Here is a 21,365-nt window from a genome sequence, read left to right as displayed (position 1 = left end):
TGGAAGCTTCCCATAATGCTTTTAAGTGAAGATAACTCTGTTTTGTTGTGATGCCTCTTTGTTTCGTTGTGAACTCCGGGCTCCGGAGCTGCTTATCAAAAAAACCAAACACAGCCCGTTTGCTGTGAATGAGCAGAGGCAGGGGGCTCCCTTTGGGACGCCCACAGCTAGTGTTTGCTTGAGGAGAGGGGGAGGGAGGGGGCTTGAGGAGAGAAGCAGCGTGGCGGGTGGGGGTCCGTTTCGGAGTGGCTGCTTATCTGGTCTGTGAGGAAAAAAAACAAACAGTTGCTGTTTGCTTTCAGTGAGTGAGAGAAAGAGGGGTGGGGGAGGGGGTCAGAACTTGCAAGGCAGGGAGCTGACACAGTGTCAGCTCCAAAAATCCACTCTTTCTCTCCCCCACGCTCCCTGTCACACTCCACCCCCCACTTTTGAAAAGCACGTTGCAGCCACTTGAACACTGGGATAGCTGCCCATAATGCACCGCTCCCAGTGCCGCTGCAAATGCTGCCAATGTGGCCATGAGAGTGCGCTGTCAGCTGTCAGTGTGGACAGACTGCAGCGCTTTCCCTACTCAGCTGTACGAAGACGGGTTTAACTCCCAGCTCTGTACAGCTGCAAGTGTAGCCATACCCTCAGACAAGTCATTTCATCTTTCTGTGTCTCCTTGCCACGTTGGCTGTTCAGGGTAAGGACTCTATGTGTATGTACAGCACCTAGTACACTGAGGTCCTGATCCCACTTGGGGATTTCGAGGGCCTGCTGTAATATGAATATAGTGAAGGATAGCCAGTTTCCCATCAAAACATGCTGCAAGAAACCCACACGTTCAGATGTACTTTCGTTTGTATAGACTTGTTTACAAACACATTGCATTCCTGTTTCTACCCCCAATTCAGAACACATTTCTTAATAGATTAAGAATCTCTCCGGCAGGCTGAGTACTCACCGCCATTAGCTCTTTCTGGAAAGATTTCCTCTCCTTGTTCTCGGTATTATTGCAGTCTTCTTTCAGCTTCTCCAGAACTGAGGCTACCCGTTCCGACTCGCTGTCTAGTTCTGCTCGACAGAAGAAAGTGAGTGGCAAGTTCATGTATCCCAAGGCATCTGCGAATGAGCGCCAGCTGCTGATGTTCTCCATAAGCAGAGTCCTGACTGAGGCGTAGATGTAGGTCAGAAATTTGCAAGGCCTCAGGATTTGCTCAAGCAATGCACTGGTGGTGAGATCAGGTCCAGAAAAATAGCTGGGCTTGACTTTCCCAACCACTAGCACGTTTTTGGCGTGAACAAGGCCGATTTTTCCTTGGTAGTAGCCAATGTACCATTCCTTGGTCCACAGCTGGCCTTTCAGTTTGATCTTCTCTTCACTGAGCAGCGCTATGACATCCCCTTTCTTATATTCCAGTAAATAATGGTTCTTGTTTTGGCGCACTACAGTTTTAAGCAGTTTGCCATACTTCAGGCTCGCAACTGGCCGCTCCTGAAAGACAAGATATTTGCTAGTGGCAGCGAGGGAGGACAGAATGATCTTCCCAACCTCATTCTTCTTGAGGAACCTTCTCTGCCCAGTGGACTTGATGGCACTTTTAGGAGGTGGCTGTGGTGTTTGCACACAGAACTGGGTCAATATGGCGTCCTTGTCATCCTTGACCTGTATCCTCAACGTGAAGTCTGAGAGCTCATTGAAGTCATGGGACATAATCGGGAAGATGAGGCGGCTGACTTTCCCCAGCTTCATCTGGAATCCTCTGACGATTTTGGCTTGTTCACTGGCCTTCACCTCATAATTAGTCATGTTGGAAAACATGCAGAGTTTCAGGTCCTGCGGCCGGGCCAGAGCGAACTGGTGCTTTCCCCACAGCTGCAGGGCCACGGGCGCCACGCCGTGGATTTGCCGTGTAACCTCGGTCACTAAGAGAGTCTTTGGCGCACACTCGTGTCCAAAAATAGCCACTATGGTTTTAAAAGAAGGATGTATGTGTTTGGGACCATAGACACCCACCGTGATCTTTTTACTGATGTAGTCCCAGACAGTGTAAGGATATATGACGTTCTGTCCTTGGGCTACAACGGCTACATACATACAAGGTTCCAGGTTATCCAATTGCACCTGTATCGTGTCTCCATAGGAATAGCTGAGTTGCATTGGTGTATAGGGTCCTTCTTTCGTGTCACTCCGCAGGCACTGTAATCCCACCAAGCTCTGACTCACAAGGTCATTCTTGACCTCCGCCGACACTTTCACCTCCAACATGATAAATGTTTTTACCTCCATGTTGCTCAGTTTAATCTCCAGCACTGGGCTTATGGTGCTGCATTTGTCACTGTTGAGCTCCAGGGGTGGGTCTAACAGGGCTTTCATGGAGATCTGCTGCGTTTCCCCCGGTGAGACATGTCCTTCTGGCACATGGATGCTGATGTTAGTATCTGGGAGCTGAACTGCTCCACCAGAACTATCCAGCTTGCAGACGATGTTGGTCTCCACAGGTTGTGTCTGACCCCAGCCAGGATTCTGGCCAAGCAAGTCCAAGTCGTGGCACGACCGTGCCAGCTTCCTGTGGTTCAGCCAGGCAGTTCTAAAATCTTCCCTGCTCTGGAACTGCTCTGGGGTAGGCGATTTTAATCCAGTAAAGAACCCCGATGATGCTGGCATTTCTGATTTTGCCTGAAGGACAGACAGCTCTGACAAACTGTATGAGCGTTTACTTCTGAAGAAGGGATTGTCCCGCTTCACAGGCTGTTCGAACTCCAATCCATTAGTGGATGGAAGTTCCACAAAGATGTTACTTATGCTGTTGTTCATTGCAGAACCGGCCCCTGTAAACGGAGGAGCCGTGTCAAACAGCAGTAAGTCCACAGTTGTTTTGGGGATGCACTCTTTGTCTGAGCTGGGTGTCATTTGCAAGTTCCCATTCAGAAACGGGTTGGTTTGGACCCCGTTTAAGAAAGGGTTGTTACTGTAGGTGTTGGCAGAGTTTCTCTTTACGTCAGTCCACTCTCCAAGCAGATCTAGCTCTCGGACTCCTTCGTCAGGGCTTTCGAGCAGATTGTCTATCATGCCACTGTCAGTGAAGGAAGAGTTGCGGTAGTTTACAGGCTGGACGTAGGAGGAAGGTATGTATCCCATTTCCGTGGTATTATGAGCATACCACCACTCGCCTCCCGAGGTATCCAAGACATAGAGGTGGTCACCCTTGGAGAACTTTAATGTTGTGAAGTTAGTTGGGCAATAGTCCTTGATTGCTACAACTTCCTTTGCATTTCCAAAAGGCGTGGGATTGTCTACCAGCAAGGCACTAGGAGAAGGCACTGCAAAGTGAAAAGAAACAAGCGTCACAAGCAACCTGCAGAAGTCATAACAGTTACTTACTAAACCTTCATCTTGGAAAAGCAATGCAATTACTTCGACCAGTGTAGGCCAGACACAAGTTTTATCATATCATCTGATCATTTTACTTCTTCTAATCTCTTTAAAATTCATCCACCCAGTACTTTGGATGCTTTGATATGTAGCGAGAGAGAGCTTCTGTCCTGAAGATCTTACAATCAAAAGAGACCAGACAGTCCAAGGGCTGGAGGGAAACCAGAGATGTGACTTGGCCAACATCATCCAGCAGCCCAGTGGCAGAATCAGGACTAGAACCCAGAACTCCTGATTCCCAGTCCAATATCTTACCAATTAGACCACATTACCTCTCCTTTCAAGTAAGGGCCTAACAACCTCTTCTACAGGAAAATTTGGCACTCCATGCTCTTAAGTCAGTGCGTGGAAAGAAGGAAAAGGCTCAGGATAAATGGCACATAAAGGAGATGATTTAATGGGGCTTTATCAGAGTCTTAAAGGAGTCGGACGCTGGGGATATCTTTTACCAACAGAATCAGCCGGTCCAGTTGGTTTCTTAATCTGGTACCTGTTACCTTAGAATCTGAGCAACTAAAAGCAAACAAGTCTTATAGTCTGCAACCCTGGGGACTGCTGCACAGGGTCAGCAATATCTTAAAATGCTCTGGCTGATGATTCTTTGTAATCACAGATTGCTCCTTGGGCTCAGTTAAATAGTATTACCAGGGAGAAAGTCAAGGCGGGGGAGGGAACATCTCTTCTTGGACCAACTTTTGTTGGAGAGAGAAGCTCTTGAGCTTACACAGAGCTCTTCCTCAGGTCTCTGATGATCAAGAATGACAAACAAAATACCAGCCTTCTAAAATTCCTGTTCCCCTGAATTGATTGTCCATGTAACGGGAGCTCCCAAAATAAACACTGCAGCTTACCACTGCTGTATTATCAAGAATTAACCAGTGTTTCCGAACTCATTTCTAATCGTAGTATTCAGCCGCAGGCCAAACTGCATAGTATTTTGCCATACTAACAGAGCTCCTGATACAAACCTAAAGCAATAAAATATAGCCTACAGATGGTCAGCTTTTTTGCATCCACAGTTGGACCATGTTTGCTGCAATAAACGTAAAAGTAAAACTTGGATCTGTCACCAGCATTTTGTTATCTTGCTAGACAAACCAAAGAGATTTTTGCATAAGAGAAAAAAGCCCACTTTTGTAAGTGCACACAGCCTAAATAAAATAAATAAATAAAAAAATTCTGCCCCTCAGAATAAAAGGGTCATAGAAATTCATTTATACATAAAGCCACTAGCCCAATGTAACTCTATGCTGCCTGAATATAACGGTTTTAAAGACAGAGAAGGCACTTGAAAGGTTATTTTGATAAGCATATGTTACAACATGATGCTGTTATATCAGAAAAGAATTCAAGAAGTAAAGCTCCTAGGCGGTCTTTAAACACCTCTGCTAGCTCTTAACTATCGCAGCACATACGGTATACAATATTACACATTGATCTGACGTTTCCTGAAGTAATGTAGGCACAAAAAGGGAACATGGTTGAAATTTAAATGTTTTCTTTAAGAGACTTAGGGGTCCCTTTGCTTTCTACTGTTGCCTTGTGCTACCTTAGATGGGGGAACATCTTACTTTAAATACAAAAAATGTAGCTCCGCTACTGTAATTCCAGAAACTTTATAAAGTTTAAGGACTCAAACTCCTGCAAAGATGGGGCTTGACAGAATATGCCAATGCCAAAGAGCTGTTACTGTTGCTGAAAATTCCAGATGACAAGCCATGATCGACTTAAACACTGAGGCCTTGGCTACACTTGCAAATTTGCAGCGCTGCAGCAGGGTGTGAAAACACACCCTCTCCAGCGCTGCAAATTGCGGCGCTGCAAAGCGCCAGTGTGGTCAAAGCCCCAGCATTGGGAGTGCGGCTCCCAGCACTGTACATTATTCCCCACAGGGAGGTGGAGTACGGACAGCGCTGGGAGAACTCTCTCCCAGCGCTGGCGCTTTGGCTACACTTAGCGCTTCAAAGCGAAGTGTAGCCAAAGCCTGAGATCTCCAACTATGGGAAATTAAACTTATGGGGATTTTTTTTCTCCTTCAGCCAAGGAGAAATGCCACTTTTGAAATAAAATACCAAGGAAAAAACAAACGAAAGAGCAATATGCCTATGTTCCTATCTACATATGACTGGGACTGGTTTATGTGCAAGTTCTATGCCATATTCTTTGAGCTTTAAGGAGCTGTGGGAGTTGGTTTCCTTAATGAATACACTGTACTAGGTGAAAAATAGGTGTGACAGTACAGTCATGTGGGTAAAAAAGCCAAACATGTCTCAGAACTGACAAACTGGACGGTAACAGCCTGTGAATCCCAAGACGACAGAGCCTGGTGATGTTCGGAACAGAAAGCGCCCTCACCCAGGCTTGCAGTTGTTTCCAGCACTCCACAGCTGACTCAGACATTCCAGGCTTCAGAGTCACACAGACAGTGACAAGGTAGGTGAGGAAATATCAAGACTGCAGACAGTGACAATTCTGGAATCTCAGATTAATCTGAGGACAGGGATCTTAGTCCTCCACTTTGCAAAGTCCATTTATTTACTGATTGTAATGACAAGAGGAGACGGAATGACAGCTTTATCCAGTGCTGCTGGGCAGAAACCAATGCTTTGACCAGATCATTTCCCATTCCATCGGAACCAGGAAGGGGGGAGAGGGGAGAGGGAGAGAGAGAGAGAGAGAGAGAGGGCACATTGGGGGAGTGGGCGGGGGGAGAGTTAACTGTCCCCAACCCACATTTATTGTCAGTGCGGCATGTAAACCCTCTGTGAAATCTTTCTGGCATCCCGGTACGAAGCAGCCATTAATTCAATTAAACGCTGCAAAACCTGTGTGAGGTGCAGCCATCGCTCTGGGTTACTGACTACTTCTCTATCTGACACCAATTCTACCAGCACAGCTGTGCTGTCCCTGGTCTCAGGTAGTTAACTGAGCTGCCATGACTTTGTGACTTGGTTGCCCAGCTCTGAACAGGGGCTGGGGTTTGCTCTGTTAATGTCACTAACGTCACTAGATAAAACGCAGCCATAGCTGCATCTTTTCTCTAGATCACTTCTGGCTATGAAGCATCCACTGAGTATCTAGATCAACTGCTCTGTAGAGACCTGATCCTGCCAGGTGCTGGGCATCCAGCATCAATCCAGCCAAACTCTTAAGCATGTGCTTCACTGTAAGTGTGGGAGGCCCAATCTTCACTAGCTGTGTTCTGAACTCATGTTAGCTAACAGGGAAACCCTACTGAAGACAAGGCAGTTTTAACACGAGTTAGGAGGTTGAGGTAAACCATAGCCCCCCCCCAATCCATATCTTGACCTGCTAACTCATTTTTAAACTACCTTGTCCTCACCAGGATTTCACGTGGGCTTAGTGACCAGCTGTTAGCTCAGAGGTAGGTAGCAGAAAAGAGGAAAACACCACACTCGGGACAAGCAGGGGCACGTTTGGGCACGTGCCATCTGGGAAGCCTAGGTGCTCTGCATTGGCATTACCTTCCCTTTCCTGCACAGAGGGAAAAGCCACTGTCATGAAGTTCTCCTAACCCATGTAGGAGTGACGCTGTGCTCCTGCATAGCGCCCACGTCCTCTAGCCACACCCCTTGCCCTCTGGCACACCTGCTGGGCGGTGGGCTGGCTGAATAGAAGAAAAGAAGCGTAAAGAAGTTGTGAATGTTGTTCACAGTTTCCCCCCCTTCATCAAAAATTTGACAGACAACTTGGTCTACTCGCTCCCCAATGCAAACTGACCCGCCACGCACCACAGACCCCGATGGAGTCTATTCCTCTCTTACAGTATACAAATCACATGCAGACATTAGGTCGTCTTCATTCTGCGGTGCCTGGAACTTAGTTAATCTTGCCGTCATTCTCACAATGCTGCCAGGAGCCTGACCACACCTCGAAGGTCTAGTGTGCTAGACAGTATGACAAACCAACAGCAGCGTGAGAGTAACAGAAGCAGTGCATCTTCCCCCTCTTTAAAACGCTGAAGTTATTTTTCACCTCCAACACAGGCATGTTCCCTGAAAGGAACATTTTAGCAATTCCAGCCAGAGGCAAGATAACCCGCCCAGCTGTGTGTGTTCCTGGGGGGTGCAGAGAAGGCAACAAACATGAGTTATGACGTCTTCCAGGCTCTGATCTCACTGGAACTCAAACACAAAAATTAAAAGCACCTCTTGACACGAACAGCAAGGGATGTGGAGGTTTCCTGGGTACTGTTCTGCACTGCTCTCAGGCCTTGCTTGTACTTGAAACACACTGGGCACAACTCATGCAAGATCCTGTGGTAGTGATGGGCTTGGGCTTCAGAGGCACTTTTTGTGCCAAGGTCATGAATGAAAACGATAAGTAAGATTGGTCCCAAGACTGATCCCTGAGGAACTCCACTAGCAACCTCCCTCCAGTCTGACAGATCATCTTTCACCTTTAGTCGGTTCCTTACCCACTTTTCAATTCTTAAATTGGAAAAGATAGGGATTAATTCAACTGATAATTTCCCATGTGGAACTGTATCAAATGCCTTACTGAAATCCAGGTAGATTAGATCTACTACATTTCCTTTATCCACAAAATCTTCTCAAAGATAGTGATCAGGTTGGTCCAGCATGGTCAACCTTTTGTAAAACCATGTTATATTTTATCCCAACTACCATTCACCACTATGTCCTTAACTACTTTTTGTTTCAAAATTAGTTTTAAGACCTTGCATATAATTGAGGTCAAACTAACAGGCCTGTAGTTTCCTGGATCACTTCCCCCCCCCCCCCCACACTTTTCTTAAAAAATAGGAATTATAACAACAATTGTCCAGTCACAGGGTACGACCCCAGAGTTTACAGATTCATTAAAAATCCTTGCTATTGGACTTGCAGTTTCATCTGCCAGTTCCTTTAATAGTCTTGGATGGAGATTATCCAGGCCCCCCGGTTTGGTCCCATTAAACTGTTTGACTTCCTCCTCGGATGTGGTAATTTCTACTTCATATCCTTGTTGCCATTAGCCACCCTGTCACTACCCCTAAGCTCTTCATTAGCCTCATTAAAAACTGAGGCAATATATTCATTTTGGTGTTGGGCCATATTTAAATTATCTTTAATCCCCACCCCATCCTCAGTGTTTAGCAGTCACACTTCTTTCCGTGTTTTCTTTTTATGGCTACAGAACCTTTTACTATTGGTTTTAATTCCCATTGCAAAGTCCAACTCTGCTTGGCTTTTGGCAGTTCTCGCTTTCCCCCTACACTTTCTGACCTCCAAGAAGTAGCTTTCCTTGCTGATCCATCCCTTCTATTCCTCATAGACTGTCTGCTTTCTCTCAATCACCTGTCTGAGATGCTTGCTCATCCAATTTGGCCTGCAACCTTTTCCCCTCCCCACCATTTTGCGATACAGGCTTCAGGTAGCTTCTGCAACTTTGAATCAGCTGACCTCAGCCCCACTGTAGATACTGCAATGTCAACAAAAGAATTCTTTCATCAACCTAGCTACTGTGTCTTGGAGAGATTAACTTTAATAAAATTTTTAAATCTATGTTTAAAATTAAATATACACAAGTTAAGAGGGAAGGTACTGTACATCTGGGGTCAGGCTTGAGTTATGTGGGATTACAGGTATTGGTCACAAGGTTCATGAGATACATACATATCACATAACCAGCATAGACCCAGATTGGGGTGTGGGAGTTTTTAAAGCATCAGTGCATAAGTGGGCTTGGGTATGCCACCTATGGAATGTATTAATAGTCCAAGTCAGTATCAGTGTAGTGAATAAGTACATGGGTGGGGTGCGTCCCTAGGTTCGTCAGAGAATGAAGTGGGTTATTTCCCTGGTCGGTGGTCTCAGTTACTCGAGCTGGTACTGGCGGTGTCCCATGATGTGTTCCATATAAATGTCTCTGAACCATCTGATGATGTCGGACACCATGAGCTGTCTCATGAGCTGGGCGTAGCATCCACCAACTCCGAACGCTCTCAGTATCGGTTCGTTGTGGGGGTGCCCAGGGCTTCCACAATCAGGACATGTCTCTGGACCTCGTAGCCCTGGGCTCTCAGAGTGTCAGCCAGTGGGGTGTACTTCAACACCTTCCGTGCTCGGGCCTCGTGGAAAGCCAGTGACCTGTTTTCAAATGGCACCGTGATGTCTATCATGAGGACCTTCTTTTTTTCTGCGTCGGTTACGACGATGTCGGGTCGCAGTCGGCTGTCTGTCCTGATGATGGCGGAGTCAACGGTGATCTTCCCCAGGGACGGCGGGATGACTTTCACCAGCCGGTTCTGGATGGCATTGTGGTGTTGCCGTCAGGCTCTAGAGTGCCGTTTGCATCCACACAGGATGTGGGGCAGGGTCTCGTTGGCGTAGCTGCACTTTCTGCAGCACTTGTCCCGGTTGCCATGGCGGACGGCTCCATTGAGGGGAACGCAGTTGAGTCGGGCCTGATGGACGAACCACCAGTCGGTGAACCTGGTGAAGCTGCCCCTGGGGAGAAAGTGGTTGCTGGCATCCCACTTGCTGGACACCTTGAACACCTTGCCCTGGTCCGGCTTCCACTTGAGGTTCTCAGCACAGTGGCAGTGGATGGCATCTGTCAGAGTCCTTTCCAGGATCGTTCTAGTGGTCAGGGTGACAATGGTGTGGTCTGAGGTCTTTATGCACGGCACCAGTATTCCCAGCTCCCAGCGCTCCTCGCACCACTTCCAGCGGCAGCCAATCCTCTTTTCTAGGCGGCTTGAGGTGTTGTGGGCACGGGACCAGAGAAAGGACAGGTCTCCTCCCTCTCTCCCAAACTCAGCCTCCAGGGAGCCGCAAAGGAAGGTGGCGACATCTTTCTGGGAGGGGGCCTTGCCAATGCGTTTCTTGACTACATCCCATATGGCTTCATCTGCGATACTCCGCACTGTTGGGTCCGGGCACATCAGGAGGCAGAAGGCACGGGTGATCACCGTCACGTCGCACAGATCGCCCATCCAAGGTATGTTGGTGCCGCCCTGCCTGTGGGAAATGTAGATGATGTTGGTGCTGGCCCTCTGGGGAAGGTAGAGCCATTTCCTCAGCAGCTGCCTGATGGTGCTGTCAGTTTTGTTCAGGGGCACCTTGGCTACAGCCGATCCCCTGAAGATGAAGGAAATGCGGGGGATCAGGAAGGTATTGAGGGTGTTGATCTTTTGCCGGGGGCGAGCACGGAGTCGTCGATGTGGGCTGCATCCCGCAGGATCTCCGCGATGGTGTCTTCAGGGGTCTGTCAGATGCGGACTCCTGTGGGTGTGCCCAGATGTTGGTATACCTCAAACTCCTTGAGGGAGGCTATGGGCTCACCCTGGATCAGGAACCTTGATGCCCAGACCAGAGCCCTGGCGCTGCCATTGATATGGCGAGAGGCACACTTTATGGGGTTCAAGCGGAGGCCCATCCACTCGGTGGCTCGGCTGGTGACGTCAAGCATCCGCTGGAGGCTTTCCAAGCTGTTGGTGATAACCCTTTACATTCCTTCATCTGGCAAACTGTCAGCGTTGCCAACTCTTATGATCTCATCATTAAAATGATCTCAAGAGATTTAAGTCCCAAAGTCATGCAATTAGGGGGAAAATATCATCTTTCATTTTAAAAAAAGATAAGTTCCTATCTGGTTGCAGTAAAATGCATGAAAATATAGTTCAAGGACACCCTAAAGACTCAGAAGCTATAAAAGCAAATATGTGGGGAGGAGGGGAGTTCTCTCTTTTGAAATCTCATGATTGTGTGTGGCCTGACTCATGATTTTTGAATGCTTGAGGTTGGCAATACTGCCAATGTTGTGTGCGCTAGAGAATCTGCATTGTTTTATAGCATCAAAACTCATGCCAGGCCTGCTCGATCGCTGAAGTGCAGCCTGCCATTAGGACTTGTGATTTTCAAAGGCATGTGGGGAAAAAGGAAGGAAGAAATGGATTAAGGAAAGATGGGAAAGGAGCATTTCTTTGTCCTCTGTATATGGCTGCCAAGAGAACACCCAAACTTTTCTGGTTATTTTTCTTCTTCTGTCCACATCATCCCCCCAGCTATACGGGCCGCCTCAGCGTCACAGTACTCAGGGCATGAAGCTGACAAAGAACTGGGTCAGCAAGCTGGTCTAGAAGAAAACACCAAGCCATCCGTGTAAGCAGCAGCTGATGAGTCACAAGTATCCAGTGGAAACAAAGAGTAATTATTAGAGCCTGGCAAAGGGCCACATCTCCTACAGACGCCGAGTGGGCAAAATGGAGATAGTTTATCCTGCTGATGGAACATGTTTCAGTTGGTCCCCACTTGATGCTTTACGCTGGGCTGGGAGACCCAAAGGTGACTCTACCCCCAAAGAGCATACAAACGACTATACTGGGTCTAGTCCAGTATCTTGTCTTGGTATCTGTCTCACAGTGGCCGGTGCTTGGTGCTTCAGAGGGAGTGAACAGAACTGGGCAATTTCAAGTGATCCATCCTCTGTTGTCCAGCCCCAGCTGCTGGCAGTCAGAGGCCAGGGACACCCAGAGCATGGGGTTCTGTCCCTGACCATCTTGGCTAACAGGCACTAGACCACCTATCCTCCATTACCTTAGCTCATTCTGTTTTGAGCCCAGTTAGACTTTCAGCCTTCCAACATTCCCTGGCAATGAGTTCCACAGGCTGACTGTGCTCTGGGTGAAGAGGCAAACTGCACAACCTACTTTCCTGCCACGCGCAAATCAATATTTGTTAGATAATGAACTAAACACAATTGTAACAAATTAGTTGAAAGCGTCCCTTTCAGGAGAGGACAATGGAAAAAAATCAGTCAGGAGCCTAGTCTATTTTCAATTGCTTCCACCATACCGGTTAGGGTCTGTGTTCACACAGCCCTTGAATCCAAACTGCCTCGACACTGAGTGCTCCAATCAGCTATGGAAGATCCCAGATCTTTCTAAGTGTTTACAAAAACCCCTCAAAACTTTGACCCCCCTAAGGAGGAGATATGTTAAACCAGAAAATTAGGAAAACCAAACTGCAGGGGAAAGCGGCTGGTGCTGGTTAAGGGACTAGAAGAAGATTGAGGTTCAATTCCTAGTTCTGCCACAGACTCCTTGTGGGACCTTGAGCAAGTCACTTCACCCCTTCACTTCCCACCTGAAGTCAGTTTACCACCATTCCTTTCTCCCCATGTCCCCTTCGTATGTCTTGCCCAGGACTGTCTTATTATATATGCATACCGAGCCTAATGCCATGGGACACCGGTCTTAGTCAGGGCCTCCATCTGCTACTGTAATACAAATATCAAATGCTGCAAAATCCTGCTCACCTTTGACGTCACTAAAGCTGGTTTCTGAAAACCCTTCGCTGAGGTCGATCAGCGTCCCCTCGGACTTGCAGCGCGGGAGGCCACTGGAGTTGGCAGCACGAATCCTCTGGGCTGCCATCCTGAAACCTGGCCCTGTCTTGGGAAACGCTAGTGGGCCATGTTTCCTTGCTGCTGGTGCTATACCATCCAGCGTAGGAAATTCCAGCTGCCAAGAGGACTGTGTCCAGATGCAACTTTTACAGGCCAAACAACCTGAAGGAAGAATAAAAAAGAGTTGGCTAGTGTGGGTATTCACGGCTCACGTGTAGAAATAATCAGGTGGCTGTAGAAAGGCTGAACATGTGGTTATAGCACTGAGCTACATCTCAAGAGATTTTGGCTCAAGCTCTCGTGGGTAGGGATGTCTCCTCCCATGTGTCTAGCATAACAGGGCCCCCAATCCCAGGTGCTACACATACCATTTACAAACAGAAAAATGGTTCCTGAATTCTCCTTGGGCATCAAGAACTAACTCCCGTACCGCTCCTAGCACAAGCCACCAGTTCTGAGGAGCGAAAAGCTCTGCTACTGAGGAGAACTTGACTTTGGGTCTCATTTCTTACTGAGGATAATGGGGGCTCTTTTTTGTAGAGCTTAACCACTGCTCCTTCCTTCAAAAACCAGCTCAGGGTGTCAGTTCTCAGGGTTATAAATTAGCTCTTCCTTCCCACTCAGAGGCACTATACTGTAGGGCAGGGGTAGGCAACTTATGGCACATGTGCCGAAGGCAGCATGCGAGCTGATTTTCAGTGGCACTCATACTGCCCGGGTCCTGGCCACCAGCCTGCGGGGGCTCTGCATTTTAATTTAATTTTAAATGACGTTTCTTAAACATTTTAAAAACCTTATTTACTTTACATACAACAATAGTTTAGTTCTATATTATAGACTTATAGAAAGAGACCTTCTAAAAATGTTAAAATGTATTACTGGCACGCGAATCCTTAAATTAGAGTGAATAAATGAAGACTTGGCACAGCACTTCTGAAAGGCTGCCAACCCCTGCTGTAGGGTATGTTACAATCCCATAATATGTATTGTAAACCGTGTGGTCTTGAGCTGTGGATTCCTGAAATGCCAAATTATTAGAGTCAACTCACTGAGTGCACTCCTGGAGTCATTTTCTGCAAGTCCAATAGGAGACAGGAACAGCCTGGTTTAAGTACCAGGATGTTCTTGACATTTCTCGTTAAGATTTCATTACTGAGAGTTCCCAGGCTTTAGAATATATTTAAATTCAGATACTACAAGGCAGGCACTAGAATGCTTAAATCTCATGTGTCTTGCAGGCAAGAGAATGGTTAAGTGTCACATGTCCTCCACAGCCAGCTTGTGAGAGGACACGGGAAAGAGCTGATCCCAGAGACTATCTATTCGTGATGCAGGCACACTTCACCAGGCTGGTACTTGCACTGTAACGATCTATTAGTAACCCATTGCAAACCCAACAGGCACAAGTTCAATCTGCCATATAGGGGAACACCAGCCATTAGCACAAAGCACATTGGGACGTTCCACAGCATCAGGTACATAAGTCGTAAGAAGGATTAATATGTACCCAGGTCGGCGGTTTACTACATTCAGATAACCTGTTGTACAGACAGCCCACAGTTTTTTGGCAAGTTTGGTGCTTCAGGCAGTGACAGATCATTAGAACTAGCTACCTCACCTCCAACCTGTATCCCCCACTCTGCCATTCCAGGCTTGCAGAGATGCTGTGAAGTGTTCCTTCCAGCACAGATACATGGCAGTTCTACACTGGTCCCTGAGTGGGAGAAAGGAGGCTCATGGAACATCACTCATTAGGTAAATCTCTACTTTCTGACTTGCTCAGAGGTGATTAGTTTCTCTTCTCTGTACCTTTACCTCCACAGCCTTGTTAATTTTAATTTACTTTAAGCTAAAATTCTAACATTATATTCAAAGCAATGGACAAACACAGATTTCCAGGTACTTCTAATGAAAATATCCAGAGCACATGTAACTAAACATGCGTGGACTTCCCAGATTAGCGCGCATTGTTACAAAAGCAAACAAGGGAAATAAGTAACCCTGCCCACTTCCCTTAAGGCTGCAGCACAGAGAACCTCAAACCCTCTTCTACCATGGCCACAGGACAGCTACAAACAGCACTCCTGTTTTTTCTTTTCCTCACAAAGGGGAAGGAGCTTGTGACACTTCAATAGGTGGAAACGCATGTTTCTGTTAATTGTGGGGTTGCGTACCTCAGGGAAAGGAGAGAATTAGAGCACCAGATTTTCATTTCTAGCATCCAAATATCTGTCTACAAATTTAATAAAAATCAAAATTTGCCCCAATAGATACTGAAGCAAATGGTCAACATTTACTTCTTCAATCATTAAGTTCTAATATTTGCCTCAACTGAAGTCATTACCTGCTTATCTATTTATGCTAAGCACCAATTACTATACTTGGCTTGAAAAAATCCAAACATACTCAAGAGCTTTCCCTATTGGAGCCTCAGACTCCATTCCTACAAGATTTAAGCTCTAATGCAACCCAGCCTAACATCTAGCCCTTGTGGTTACAAAGAATCTTCTTTCCAAATGTGAACCAGATCAGTATCGCCTTCCTCACTGCTCAGAGCCAGAGCTTCTGCAACTGCCCATAGGTGCCACAAAGTGAAATTAACATGAGATTCTCCTCAGTTTCGGCTGCCATTCCAAACCCTTTAGAAAGCAGTGAGAAATATCCAGAATAATTTTCCTGCAGGGTCCAGAGACAACAACCTGGTAGAAATCTCTGCAGCTTCCCCCTTCTAACAGGTGGGTAAGGCCAAGGTGATGGTTGGGTTTCTAACCCATATTTGATGTGTCAATTATATAGATGTGTAAATCCAGGCACAGAACTTTCATTATCTGCCCAAAGACAAAATATGTTAATAGCAGAGCTGAGAAGAGAATCCCAAAACCTCACTCCCAAGTACAGTTTCTTTCATAAGGCTCATCTTTCACCCCAGCTTCATGGCCAGAACAGAGTTTAATTTAAGAACATAAGAACGGCTCTACTGGGTCAAACCAAAGGTCCATCTAGCCCAGGATCCTGTCTTCTGACAGTGGCCCCAAAGGGAATGAACAGACAGGTAATCATCTAGTGATCCATCCCGTCGCTCATCCCGAGCTTCTGGCAAACAGAGGCTAGGGACACCGTTCCTCCCCACAGAAAAGCAGACTATCAGCTCCAGACATCTCTCCCAATTGCTCCAATGCCATATCCATTAGGACTGGCTCGTAAGACAGCCCAAACACTTTGACGAACCTCCAGGTTTATATCACAGCTGTGCACACGCCCACAAAGCAGGAAACATGCGATAGAACGGTTCACCCATTCCAAGAACTCTCTAAAAAGACTGCTGGGATAGAATGCAAAACTTCATCACAAAGAAAGAGGTAGAGTTCTAGTTAAGACTTACAACCTTTATCTTCGAGACCCCATCTAGAAGTGTCTGCTGAGACAGAAAAGGCTTACTGGAAAAGCAAAGCAAGAGCTCTTCGGGCTTACATAGCCTCAAGCTTCCTTTTTTTTCCCCCTCCCTTCTCTGGGAAGCTCTAATCAAACCAGGTAGAGCAATCTGGATTAGTCATTTTGAGAAACTACCCTGAGGTCTGGCCCTGGTGCCCCGTGGCTGGTAATTGGATTTAAGGCCAGTGCTCCGTTCCACCTCGGTCCTTGCAAAGATTTCCAACACCTCACTGGTCTGCTATGTGCAAACTGAGTGGCACTGGCCATTGAACAATTAGAAACCCACCCGACCTGAAGTGGCCCAAACCAACCTAAAGAAGAGCTCTCAGTGGCTTGAAAGCTTGCCTCTCCCAGCAGAAGTTGCTCCAATAAGAGATATTACCACTCGCACCTGGTCTCGCTAATATCCTGGAACTGACACAGCTACAACCACACTGCATCCCAACTCTAACCAGCCCTGGAACTCTCATCAAGACAGAGTGACCCTTGCTGCCTTGGTTTCTCATGAAGTTTTCAAGCCACTATGGCTATGTTTTTAGAACTCGGAGCTTTCCCCAGCAGACTCCCAGGTTAGTTAAAAACATAACCTCATCCAACGGAAGTTGCTGCTGGTAATCTCTCTAATTTCAGCTTCTCTGTGGCTCTTCTCTCTTTCCTCACCCCACCCCCAAGACATCCCAAATGAACTCTTAAATGGACAGCAGCATATTTCCTAACACCCAACAGCAGCAAATCTAGGATGGGCCTCGCAGGCTCCAGGGATAAGTAGCACAGAGCCTACCTGCAGGATGAAAGGAAGCAAGACTGATCTAACGGAGGTGGCTTTGCAAACCAAGCGGGGTAAGGGTGAGGGGGTAGGTTTAAACAATTGCACCCCAGGTATTTTTGGATTCCTTTCAAGGTCTTTAAAATGCAGGTACCAATAGAGTCATGAAGAAAAGGATAACGCAAACCTCAGCCTCTCCATCCCATGTCACGCTTATGCTCATCTACACAGATATGACAGGGGCATAACAGGAGAGACAGACAGACACAGACACACAAACACTTCTCCATCCTCTTTTTAAAGACTTCAAGTACACCTACATTGAAACTGCTACCGTGGTACAGCTGTACTGCTGGAGCACTTCTGTGTAGACACTACTGACACCAACAGGAGGGGTTCTCTTGTCAGCACAGTTAATCCACCTCTCTGAGAGGTGGTAGCTTCTTCCATCGACCTAGCAACGTCTACACCGGAGTCAGGGCAGCATAGCTATGTCTCTCCGGTTGTGGATTTTTCATACCCCTGAGTCATGAGTTATACCAATGCCCAGTGCTGTGTGTAGACTGAGCATCCAGGATGGTGGAGGAAGCTTCCTATATAAATATCCTTGAACAAAAAACCCCACCAAATAAAACTGTTTACTCCAGAGGGGAGCATCAGACAGGTCAGAATCACGGCACCCAGAAGCAGCTGGGATAAATATTCCAGAACCAAGGAAGAAAACGAAGCAGCTGCAGACTGCTGGGAGCCATCACCTGGCACAAATTAGCTCTCCATCCAGGGAGCACCCACACCACCCAGGAGCCAGACAACCACTCCTGCATGATTGATCAAAGCACTTTCTGGAGCTCCAGAGACTATGGTGAGGAGTGCCTAGAGATTGTCGCCCATGGATGTACCTAGGCAGGCAGCAGGTGTGCAGGCTGCAGATGGGAATTCAAACAGACCTCCAGGCTCTGGAGATAGAGGGCATGCAGCAGCAGAGACACCAACAGTGTATGAAATATTTTTTACTCATTTGCACCAGACAGCCAACCTGTGTGCACTTCCACTGCAGATAACACTCTTGGCATTCGTCCTCCAGCCTGCCTAGCACAACATAAGCCCGTTCTGCTTATGGTATATTTACCCGTCCATTACTGGGGAGACTGGACACTGTGTTTTCACTTGAGATCCCAGAAACTCTACACTCTCCCCGCACCCCCAGTTAAATGCCGTCTCTTAGAAGCCAGCTGTCTTTGTTATTATACTGGTACCCCAGAAGCACCTAGATGTCCTTTCCCAATAGACCTCATAGACTTTAAGGTCAGAAGGGACCATTATGATCATCTAGTCTGACCTCCTGCACAAAGCAGGCCACAGAATTTTACACATCCACTTCTATAACAAACCCCTAACCTATGTCTGAGTTATTGAAGTCTTCAAATTGTGGTTTGAAGACCTCAAGCTGCAGAGAATCCTCCAGCAAGTGACCCATGCCCCATGCTGCAGAGGAAGGCGAAAAACTTCCAGGGCCTCTGCCAATCTGCCCCGGAGGAAAATTCCTTCCCGACCCCAAATATGGCAATCAGCTAAACCCTGAGCATGTGGGCAAGACTCACCAGCCAGCACCCAGGAAAGATTCTCTGCAGTAACTCAGATCCCACCCCATCTAACATCCCATCACAGACCACTGGGCATACTTACCTGCTGATAATCAAAGATCAATTGCCAAAATTAATTGCCAAAATTAGGCTGTCCCATCATACCATCCCCTCCATAAACTTATCAAGCTTAGTCTTGAAGCCAGATATGTCTTTTGCCCCCATTACTCCCCTTGGAAGGCTGTTCCAGAACTTCACTCCTCTGATGGTTAGAAACCTTCATCTAATTTCAAGTCTAAACTTCCTGATAGCCTGTTTATATCCATTTTGTTCTTGTGTCCACATTGGTACTAAGCTTAAATAATTCCTCTCCCTCCCTAATATTTATCCCTCTGATATATTTATAAAGAGCAATCATATCTCCCCTCAACCTTCTTTTGGTTAGGCTAAACAAGCTGAGCTCTTTGAGTCTCCTTTCATAAGACAGGTTTTCCATTCCTCGGATCATCCTAGTAGCCCGTCTCTGAACCAGTACGGTAGCCCCACTGTGCTAGGTGCTGTACAAACATCAAGTAAGGGACAGCCCTGGCCCCAAACGAACGTATGCTGTAAGGAAACAAGGCAGGTAAAGGATGGGAGGGGAGGCTGAAGTGCCTTGCCCCAGGTCACAGCTGGGAGCAGAATCCTTGTTTCCTGATGCCCAGTCCAGGCCCAATCAACTAGACCACACTGTCTCTCAAACAGCTGCCTCGTCACCCTAGCATCTGGACACCTCACCATCTTTGATGCATTTATTCTCAATAACTTTGTGGGGTAGGGAGTGCTATTATCCCCATTGTACAGATGGGGAACTGAAGCACAAAGCGGCTAAGGGTCTGTCTACACTATCTTATGAAGCTTAAGTTGGCCTAGCCACGCGGACATAGCCCTCATGGGAAGACACGGCCTACACCAACAGATGATGTTCTGTCGGTGGAGGAACGGCACATCAAGGACGTCAGCAACGCCCACAGAAGTACTTCTCTCTCGACACAGGTGTGTCGACACTGGGGGGCTGGAGGATGGCTGTCTGCATAGTTATATCAGTCAGGGGTGATTTTTTCACCTCCCGCACCAGCGTGGCTATGCTGAGATAACATTTAAGCATAACCCAAGACCAAGTCATTTGCCTAATTCACACAAGACGTCTGTGGAGGAGCAGGGAGTTCATCTCTGGTCTCCCAAGTCCTAGGCAAGAGCGCTACCCACTGGACCATCCTTCCTCTGTTCTCCCACCGGCTCTGCCTAACACAGCGCACTTAAATTATACCAAAAGTTAGAATGATTTGACATCGAGAGTCAGCAGCCCACACAAAGCTGAAGTCGCTTCCAATACTTTTCTTTTAAACTTTCTGCTCACAAATGGAAAAAAACCCCAAGACTTGTCACTTGTAGGAAATACACACAAATCAGAACCCCTTAGATGGGGCAGGGCTTTTAGTAAACATGAAGACAAGCTTTTTTACTCCTCTAACAATCCTGGCTGAGGCTGAATGTTAACTGCTCAGTTTCTCCCAGGAGGAAGGCATGTACTCTGAAGGATAGTGCTTTTGCTGGAATGCAATGAAGGGAAACTTACATTTGAGGACTGATGGTTAAAACACTTGTATTAAATGTGTTTTACCACAATCTTTCCCATCTCAACATGTCTGGAATGTGGCTAATGAAAGGGGAAGGAAAGATGCATTAGGTTTGGACAGAAGATTACCCCCAAGTTGTGTATTTTTTGTTTTAATGACTGTTTCAGGACATGCCATCAACATTCCAGAGTTAGGACTCAGATTTACAAATAAACTAAGCTTGAGTTGGAATGGCAGACTGTATTGATCAACAGGTTTCAGTCAGGAAATACATCACAGAGAAAAGTCTGACGGCATGTGTCCGACGAAGTCGGTATTCACCCATGAAAGCTCATGCTGCAATACTTCTGTTAGTCTATAAGGTGCCACAGAACTCTGTGTCGCTTATCACAGACAAAAGTAACTCCAGCAACAAGAAGGGAAGATGAAGTTGTCGGGGAGAAGAACGGTGGAAAGCTGTTCCTTTAAAAATGTAAATTTACACATTGCTAATTTTTGGGACACGCAATTAATCCAAGCGTACCTTGCATTTATTTACTGGTGGTGATACAAGCAGAAGGGTGTAAACTTTCCTATCTCTTAGTATGGAGGCTAGAAAGCTGTATTAATAGTCCAGCTGTAAGATGTTCTAGTGAACAAGCATAATTGCTACAGAGCTCTGTCTTGTTCATGAATTTCTCATATGAAGGAGAAATAAGGCAGATAACATCTCCCAACTCGGACATGCACATCTGAACAGCTTTGTTGCTGCCCATCCCGGCTATCAGGCCAAGCTTGACAGTCGATTATTCAACTAGGATCCATTTAAGTAGCAACCCAGAGAAGCATAAGGGTTTCTCAAGGGAGAAGGATAATTTACAGACGACTTGGTATAGGCTTTATCCTTCTTTACTTGCCATTCAGCCAGCTGGACCCCGCCGTTCACCAACATTCTCAACCAGCAAACTTTAGCCATCAAGCCATGAAAAGAGAAACCAACCTTTTCTTTCACAAGCACATGCTACAGAAGTTGAGTGCACATACACTAAAGCAATGGCATGGGGGAAGATTAACAGACCCGAAATGAAGCCTACCTTACGTACATTTCGTGTTACATGCGTATGCATACTCAAAGACACTGCTTCTGACCTTGGGGGGAGGGGGGAGAGGCGGTGATGGGACACATCCATCAATTT

At 46.8% G+C, this 21,365-nt stretch overlaps 1 protein-coding gene across 2 annotated transcripts in view; it reads right to left on the bottom strand.

Annotated features, from left to right (window-relative positions):
• Positions 1-21,365, bottom strand: part of SH3BP4 (SH3 domain binding protein 4) — a 131,544-nt gene that overhangs the window by 26,912 nt on the left and 83,267 nt on the right. For both annotated transcript variants that reach the window (XM_045032226.1, XM_045032227.1), the window contains exons 2-3: positions 12,701-12,952; positions 947-3,306 (exon numbers count right to left, since the gene is read on the bottom strand). In XM_045032226.1, coding sequence (XP_044888161.1) covers positions 947-3,306; positions 12,701-12,818 — 2,478 coding nt within the window. In that variant the 5' untranslated portion in view covers positions 12,819-12,952. The remainder of the gene's footprint in view (positions 1-946; positions 3,307-12,700; positions 12,953-21,365) is intronic.

Source organism: Mauremys mutica, chromosome 10 (assembly GCF_020497125.1).
Source record: "Mauremys mutica isolate MM-2020 ecotype Southern chromosome 10, ASM2049712v1, whole genome shotgun sequence".
Taxonomy (NCBI): domain Eukaryota; kingdom Metazoa; phylum Chordata; order Testudines; family Geoemydidae; genus Mauremys; species Mauremys mutica.
Note: the sequence above shows the minus strand (reverse complement) of the source record. Positions and strands in the feature narration are given on the sequence as shown.